This window comes from Scylla paramamosain, chromosome 16, assembly GCF_035594125.1.
Source record: "Scylla paramamosain isolate STU-SP2022 chromosome 16, ASM3559412v1, whole genome shotgun sequence".
Taxonomy (NCBI): Eukaryota; Metazoa; Arthropoda; class Malacostraca; order Decapoda; family Portunidae; genus Scylla; species Scylla paramamosain.
The window spans coordinates 82,501-91,273 of NC_087166.1; the positions used below are offsets into that span (position 1 = coordinate 82,501).

Consider the following 8,773-nt stretch of genomic DNA (forward strand, 5'->3'; position numbering starts at 1 on the left):
TCAATATCATGAAAATGTTATCATTTTTAATAATTTCTTATGTATTTGAATAATTTCAGTGTTGATTGTGCACTGTAATAAGAAGTTTATCCCTTTCAAACAGAATATGACATACAAAACATGATGATTAAGATGAAGATATTTCTGACAGTTCTGCCTTGGGGGGTTTTACAGGCAAGTTAAAGATGTACAAAGGTTGCTGCACATTGAAGTAATACTTGAAGTAAGTGTGCTGGACTTCAAATCCCTTCTTGTAGAATAGCTCTCGTGCCTAGAAAGAAGTGAATGCACAGACATGAACATCATCATTACATACTAAAAGCTTGCTTTCTTATTTCTGATATGTAGACTAAAATGTCTGAGTGGAAATCTATGTTGATCATGTCCCATGTCCTGTAAGAACCAACAGTCCACCTGCTGTGCAACCTTTCAATAAATAGTCAACGAAAGGAGAAACTTCCAAAAATACATCCTTGTATCTCTCGAACATAAACTTCATATATTAACTTGCCTTGTGGTGACACTCTGTTGCAACTAACTCAATCTCATCCAAGCAATGTTCAGTGGAGAAGTGGATGGCTTCATCCAAAAGTCTCTGAGCAATACCACGGCGTCTATAAGCTTTCTTAACAGCCAAGTGTCGCAACCAACCTCTAAAAGCAAGACAAAATTCTATGAAGAAAGGAATCAGAGATGACAACTACTTTTTATTAACAAAATGATACATCAATGTGAGAATTCAATTATAAAGCACAATGTCATACTTGTTAGAAATGTTTAAGTCTGAGAAATGAAAAATCACTACATAAGAAAAGGATCAATAATTGTACCAATAATTCATTGCATTTGTATCAGTACCAAAGACTCACTTCATTCCACCTCTCATAGACTTAGTAAGTCCTAAAAGGCCCACCACATGTCTTCTTGTTCCCCTCAGCTCTGCCTCCCTGGCACTTGATTCCTCCTCACTCATAAAATGATATTCAACCTGAAATTTTCACAATAATTCTGCAGGTGATCCACCAAAAACAAACTAATGAGCAGAAAAATAAAAATATATACATTCACAAGCATTTTGTTGAAATATAAATAAAGATGTGATCATAATAAATAGCAAGCCTATTTCTTTATACAAGTAAAGGAAAACAGTCACTTACACAGCGGCTATGTTCCTGGAATGCCATGTAAAGCAAAAAACTGCATGAAATCAAACACATAACAATTCTAACACTGCCTTCAAAGAATTTCATTAGTACAATAATGTACTTCCATTATTACATAAAATGAGTCAGGGACATGGGTATTTCCCACTGCCATCTTCAACTCATTGATTTCCTTCATTTATCATATTTGCTCTATATCTGCCTGTCTGATGCCTTCTTCCCTCCAGGAGTGTTCCCTAAATGATGATTATTATAAAAAAAGCCTCCATTCTTTAACTACAGGGAGGTCCCGTTATACGAACATTCATTATACGAGAAACCAATGATACAAGATGTGCAAATTAAGGACTATTTTATTTTTATGAGTGCAAAAATCCGATGATACAAGCTTTAGTATGAGGCAATTAAAATTACAAAGTTTAAAATACATGCTTTCCTGCACCCTCCTGCTAACACATTCAGGCTGTATGGTGATGTACGATGATTCAGATACACAGAGATAACTTATCTGAGCACTGAAAGACAACTGTGCACCCCTCCCTTGTCCCCTACCTTTTATGCATTCCTTCAGCCAGTCCTCTTTTAAACTGAACTCAGAATCTCTCAGACTCCCGCCCTCATGATCTTACTACTCATTATTATACTTGTAATCTATCATCATTTTGCTTGTAAGCATATTTACAATACAGTAAAAGTACAGTGTACAGTACCTTCTGTGACTGATCAGTGCCTGGATGTGTTACAGTGTTACTGCTGGACTGTTCTTTCATTCACTGTCTTTGGTGTGGTGTTCCGTGTGTGACTGACTGTGTGGTGTATAAATTGTGCCTTACTTTGCCTCTTTTATACTAACTATGCCTTCCCAAGCAGCCAATGAATAAGGCTGAGTGAGTGGTGAGTGAGTTACCCTCCCTGATGCATTAACTATACACTGGTGAGTGTTATGCATATTTTATATGTTTAATTAATAAGAAATCATGTTCTTTGCATGCTGTTTTTTTTCTTTCTGGCTGCTTTATCAACAGTTCTGTAATATAAACATGTTTGTTGTATCTGGTATCATACATTTTAGCTTGAAAACTTATCTTTGAGAAGGGTAACAGACCCCAACCCACTTTTTTTTATTGGTTATGTTTCATTATAAAAGAATTCACTATACAAACAATTCAAATGGAACCTAACTGCTCATATCATTGTGACATTCCTGTATCTGAATATTCCCTTCTTGCCTGTGTTACACACAGCAAAATAGTGGGAAAAAGGAAGGGAAGTAGAAAGAAGATGAGAGAGAGAGAGAGAGAGAGAGAGAGAGAGAGAGAGAGAGAGAGAGAGAGAGAGAGAGAGAGAGAGAGAGAGAGAGAGAGAGAGAGAGAGAGAGAGAGAGAGAGAGAGAGAGAGAGAGAGAGAGAGAGAGAGAGAGAGAGAGAGAGAGAGAGAGAGAGAGAGAGAGATATGAAGACAGAATGTGCCCAAGGTGCGATAACTACCTATAATGTGGTTTTTGACTCTTTCTCAACAAGTGGAAGTTTTTTGGCAGCTGTAATACTCCCTTACCTGTAGGTGAGTAAAACAGGTTGGAAACCTCACTTTTGTTATTTGTTACAGGTGACTAGAAGGATCTTGCATATATGTATATCTGAGCCCTGCACTGAGCTGCACAGAAGGTAGCTTAAGGAAGCTGACCCAAGTTAGTGGCAACTGTGAGAGGGGCTGAACCTGGCATCGTAACACCTGTTCCAGTGTTTCACCTCCACAAGCACTTCCTTCAGACATATACATTACTCCTTTACCCTGTCCTTTCATCTTCCAAGTGATTTCCCTCTCCTATAGTATCAGGAAGTATGACATAAATAGAAAATGGAATGATGCATATTGTGGGTTATAATTTTGCAATAGGAAACTACAGCTATAATCAGTATATGGCTGAAATATATAACAAAAATTAATGTGAATGGCAAATCTAATGTATGCATAGTTCTTTCTGATTTACAACAGCAAAGTCTGAGACATTCCTACCTTTTTCATCTTGTTCATGAAAGAATCAAGTTCACTTGCTTCTGAGCACTCCAGCACCTCAGCCACCCAGAAGCACCGGTCAGGGTGTTCCAGGAAAAGCCGGGGGATGTTGGTCATCTCCTGTCCCACCTCCAAGGCCTCCATGGAAAAACATTACATCAGATGTTTTACCTCTCATTCTCTTAATTTATATCTATTTGTCTATATCTGATGTATGTTCATAATAAACATCACTACAGCTAACATTCCCCTGTATGTTTACAAAAGTATCCCCTTGCATGTCTATTAAGAAACTTCCACTCTGCATGTTCATAAGAAACATCCTCCCTGCTTGTTTATAAAAACATCCCCCCAAGAGCCACAATATAAGTTTGTCTATTCCTATCCCTAAATGTTCTAATACTTCTATTTTTCACTCTATTTTCCCTCAGATACGCCAGCACTCTCTCTTTATTTCACTCGCTCTTATACTCATCTTACTTATCACACTCACAACTGATATTTCTTGTCAATATTTCTACAGGCCAAAACCATCTTAGAGTGTTATGCTTCATTCCCTAAATAACCATGAATCAAATTTTTCACTATCATATAACTGATATCCATTATTTTCTTACCAAAAGCTTATCTCAAAATTTTTTTTGCAATTCTGATATCCACAGTAATTTCACAATTTACAATATATTCTTCTAGATTATGTGGATACATTGTGCATTTATTTGGCATAATTCACAACACCATATGACTTACGTTATTACATTAGCAAAGTAAATTACTGAATCATCAATAAACATTTGAATTCATGTAAAATGTGAGTTTCAGTTACATTTATCTCAGCACAACACATAATTCAACTGACCTTAGACATGTGAGCTAGCCAGATTACAGCATATATGATTACTATAGCTGTAGGGATTCCAAGCAGGCAAAAATAGAAGGGTACTCCCAATCCAATGTAGGAGAAAGCAATGGTCAGAAGAGCAACCTGTTACAAGGAAATACAGATGTAATAATGAAAACAATGAACCATTTGACTTAACACAGCATCAACTTTGAGTTCTGTGAAGGTTCTTAAAGCATCTTCATTTATGTAAAATGTCTTCCTTGTTCACAGAAAATAAATAAATAAATAGAAAAAATAAGGATAAACAATATTACACAATGAAACTAAAAATACAGAGATAAAGAGACCATGCACATTCACCAATGTAATAGTGATATGTCAGGGGAGAGAGAGAGAGAGAGAGAGAGAGAGAGAGAGAGAGAGAGAGAGAGAGAGAGAGAGAGAGAGAGAGAGAGAGAGAGAGAGAGAGAGAGACTATGCACATTAAGCAACGTAATAATGATCATATATCTTGTCTGGAGAGAGAGAGAGAGAGAGAGAGAGAGAGAGAGAGAGAGAGAGAGAGAGAGAGAGAGAGAGAGAGAGAGAGAGAGAGAGAGAGAGAGAGAGAGAGAGAGAGAGAGAGAGAGAGAGAGAGAGAGAGAGAGAGAGAGAGAGAGAGAGAGAGAGAGAGAGAGAGAGAGAGAGAGAGTGCAGTATCCTCGCCTGACCTAGTAACAATGCAGGGAAAATACACAACGGCAACTTAGACCTGCCGGACGCGGCCCAACTAGCCGGGGATCCCACGTCCACACTAGTGCCTTTCTTAATATTTACCATTCGCTAGATCTGACCCCCTGAGACAGCTCCAATGACGAATTACAATTAGCAGTACATTCATAGAAGAAAGGTGTGTGCTTTTATGTGAATATGATATCGTAACAATTGAATTTCATGTGGCGCACTATATAGTCACACTAACCTGAGGGAGGACTTCCGTGAAAATAGCACTCCAGAAGTAATCACTGACTGTCTCCATTACTGTTTTGGTCATTATGTCTTGTGCCGCAGCCGTGTCTTCAGGCTTGTATCGCCTCACCACACACACTGGCGCCCCAATACTCGCCATGCTACTGCCTACTGGAACCACGTCTTCAGTTTAACCGCGCCCTTCGTTTTGTCCATATGCAGTAACCTTAAATTTCCAGTCCAAGCTTTGAGCGGCTTCTAAACTTTCCCGTGGGCAGCATCCATTGATTGTTGTTATTGTTGTTGTTGCGTTGCCTTGGTCGCCTTTCTATCGGCACTCCTTTTTATTTATCTTTTTTTATTATTTGACGTGTTATTCATGATAATTCATCTGGGATTTTGGATGTACATCTTTTTCCATTGGTTGCTGTTATTATTCATGGTTGCTGAGTTCATAAGTGTTCTCTCTCTCTCTCTCTCTCTCTCTCTCTCTCTCTCTCTCTCTCTCTCTCTCTCTCTCTCTCTCTCTCTCTCTCTCTCTCTCTCTCTCTCTCTCTCTCTCTCTCTCTCTCTCTCTCATTATGGTTTATGTACTTTCAATGTTTCATTGGTTTTCCCCCATATTGTAATGGTCATGAAAATAATCTATGTACTTTCAATGTTTCATTGGTTTTCCCCCCACATTTGTGATGGTCATGAAAATAATTTATCTTAACGTAGCACTTTCAATTTTCTTCTCTTGTTATGTAAATACTCCGTACAAACCAGCTCAAAAATTAATGTTCTTTGTTGTACCTTTTTTCTCGCCTCTTAAGTTCATGATAATGGAAAGGTTCAAATTCCTTTTTCTTGTGTACTTTACGTTTTATATCACTGTCGTTATTCTTTTCGGTGTATTCCTTTTTAGACAGTTTTCTATCCTCTTGGTGGTGCCTCGTTCTCTCTTTGCGGAGTCTATGCAGATGGTAATCATAATGAGCCCTCTTCTCAGGGTCGAGGAGTGTGCTCTCTGCCACTTGAAGGAGCTGAAATTTTCTGGTGGCTTCAACGGTGTTGTCTGGGTTTTTATCAGGATGCCAGTGTATAGCTAATTTATGATAAGCTTTTCTCACCTCGGCCTCAGAGGCATCACGAGTTACCCCTAATATTTCATAATAGTTTGCCAGCTCTGTATCGTTCATCCTTCTGTGATGTACCTGAGTGAGTATTATTGTTTTTCAGAATTTGTTTGTTGCATCCACTGTCACCATCTGCAAAGACTGGATTTTTATCTTGTAAGGGTTTTTTAAAAAGAGCGCCATTTCACGACGTTTTAAGGAGCCTGACTAGTACAATCTCATGAACTGAAAGGTCGCCACTGCTGAAAATGACACCATAGGGATTATTTGATATTCTTTTTTTAAAGATTAGTTTCATGCAACATATTAACTTGCCATTCTTGGACATAAACTAACTCTATATTTTATAGTGTTTGCTTAAAATTATTACAAAGTGAAATTGTGGAAGTACATTCCATTTTCATACATAGATGTGACATATTCAAAATGTTCATTTCAGAAAAAAAAAATGTATAATTATACTCAGATAAAATTGTTAAAAAAAAAAGTGCTTATGAACAACTGCACAATCCATTTACCAGGCTTTACTACTGCTTCCTTTCTTCAGTATTACCAAAGTTTACTCAGCTGAACCTTTTATTTCAAAGTGAAAGAGTGGTCATAACTGAATTGCACAGGCAAGTTTGTAATTTATATAAAGAATTGCTACTGATGTACATGAACCATGAATATATTGTGAAAACCATCCTTTCAAAAGTTGATCCAAGATATCAACGTGAGTTCCTGATGCTAGAGCAGGTGTATTTGGGTGCATCTGTCTTAAAAACAATAACAGACAATCCAGAATTAAGCAAGCAAAAAAAGGAAATGTACGAGTTTCGCTTCCACTGCAGATTATTTTTGATAGTAGCAGCAGAACAGATCAGGAAGAGATTTAATTTCGGAGATGAAGTCCTTTCAAGAATGCATATGCTGGAGCCAGCCAGTGTTCTAGGCATCCAGGGCAAAGTGCAACAGCAAAGTTTGGTGCCCCTCGCGACACACCTTCCCTGAATCATTGCCCAGGATGATTCTACCCTCCAGCAACTGGACGATGAGTGGAGGAGGCTTGCCGTAGAAGATCTGCCTGAATCCATTACCAACATGGTGAAAAAAGTGGACAAAAGCAATTACAACCAGCCTGATAAATTTTGGTGTGCCATAAAAACTCTGGAGGATAGAAATGGAAACCAAAAGTTTAAGCTTGTTTCAGACTTTTTACTAGGATGTCTTTCTTTGCCTCATGCTAATGCTGACTGTGAGCGCTGCTTCTCTAGTGTAAACCGTGTGAAAACAAAAGACAGAAATAAGCTAAAAACAGAAACCGTAAGAGACATCATCCTAGCGAAGCAGTGTGTTGCTTCCACATCCAGGAGTGACTGTACGACCTTCAAGCCATCAATCAAAGTCAATGATAAAAAACATGACATCAAGAGTGCTATATTCCTCCAATGAAGAGAGTGCCGGGGCTGCTGACGACGTACCGGATGTATATATAGAAGAACAAGACCAGTGATCTCCTACATAGTAAGTAAGCAACTTAACGAAGTGTCCTGTAGTTTTTCTCCAATTATTAATGATATGTATTTAGGAAAGTTGTTTGTTAAGGGCATTGTTGTTTTTTTCATCACACACACACACACACACACACACACACACCTCTCTCTCTCTCTCTCTGTATATATATATATATATATATATATATATATATATATATATATATATATATATATATATATATATATATATATATATATATATATATATATATATATATATATATATATATAACCTAAATTCTGCTGTATTTGGAAAGTGGCAGTTTTGCATAATATTTGGAATAATTATATTTGTACGATAATTTTACCAGAAGTACAATAATTTCAACCTGTGTAGATTTACAAAAGACTCACAAAAGCCACACTTAGGTACAAGATTAGGCTTGAGAGAATGGATGATGCAAGAATAGCAAGGAAGGTGTACCTATGGAATGAAAGTGGAAGCAAATGGAGGAAGAGATGCATGAGAATGACAGACAGGAATGGATTGCAAGTTGTGTGGGCGATAAGAATGGCAGGGAGGAATCAAAATGAGCGTGAATGGGTGGTAACAAGAGGAGGCAGAGTGGGAGCCGAATGGGATGTGAGAAAATGGAAGAATGAGATAGACAAAGAAGTGAAATGTGTGGGACTGAATGAATGGAAGAATGAGATGGAAAGAAAGAAGACCCTGGAATGGTACAAGGAGAAAGAGGCCCCGAGGTATGCAAGGTGGTATGATGGAAACCTGAGCGGTGATCTCTTCCGAGCGAGGGCACAGTTTATAGATGTGAATGCAAGGAGTTACAGGTGGTCTGAGTCCCACAGCAAAGTGTGCCAGATGTGTGACATGGGAGAGGATGAGACGGTGGAACATGTGTTGCTGGAGTGTGTGAAGTATGCCAGAGACAGGAATGAGATGATGCAAGTGATACTGACTGAGTTAGGGCATGATAGGAATGAAAGAGTGGAGAAGACGGGAAAGTAATGGATGGTGTTGTTGCTGGGACTGTGTAGAGGCCAATGAAAGGATGATTGAGGCGGTGAAAGAGTTGAGGATGCTGTTCGTTTCTCTTTTTTTTTTTCTCTCTCTCTCTCTCTCTCTCTCTCTCCCCTTCTACAGGAGTTGCCGATCCAAAGGCCTGGCTCAGGAGTGATCCTGTGCCA

At 38.3% G+C, this 8,773-nt stretch overlaps 2 protein-coding genes across 3 annotated transcripts in view; both read right to left on the reverse strand.

Moving 5' to 3' along the window:
- Positions 1 to 5,402, reverse strand: part of LOC135107848 (uncharacterized) — a 5,436-nt gene extending 34 nt beyond the window's left edge. The window contains exons 1-7 of one of the 2 annotated variants that reach the window (XM_064018133.1): positions 4,985 to 5,402; positions 4,039 to 4,164; positions 3,180 to 3,317; positions 1,158 to 1,172; positions 870 to 988; positions 512 to 653; positions 1 to 271 (exon numbers count right to left, since the gene is read on the reverse strand). The exon at positions 1 to 271 is cut by the window's left edge and continues 34 nt beyond it. In XM_064018133.1, coding sequence (XP_063874203.1) covers positions 128 to 271; positions 512 to 653; positions 870 to 988; positions 1,158 to 1,172; positions 3,180 to 3,317; positions 4,039 to 4,164; positions 4,985 to 5,131 — 831 coding nt within the window. In that variant the 5' untranslated portion in view covers positions 5,132 to 5,402 and the 3' untranslated portion in view covers positions 1 to 127. The remainder of the gene's footprint in view (positions 272 to 511; positions 654 to 869; positions 989 to 1,157; positions 1,173 to 3,179; positions 3,318 to 4,038; positions 4,165 to 4,984) is intronic. The other variant, XM_064018135.1, reaches the window with a different exon arrangement.
- A 345-nt stretch (positions 5,403 to 5,747) lies between these two features.
- LOC135107834 (dnaJ homolog subfamily C member 21-like) lies at positions 5,748 to 6,152 on the reverse strand. The gene has a single exon (XM_064018120.1). The coding sequence runs from the start codon at positions 6,150 to 6,152 to the stop codon at positions 5,748 to 5,750; it is 405 nt and encodes a 134-aa protein (XP_063874190.1).
- Between the last annotated feature and the right edge of the window lie 2,621 nt (positions 6,153 to 8,773).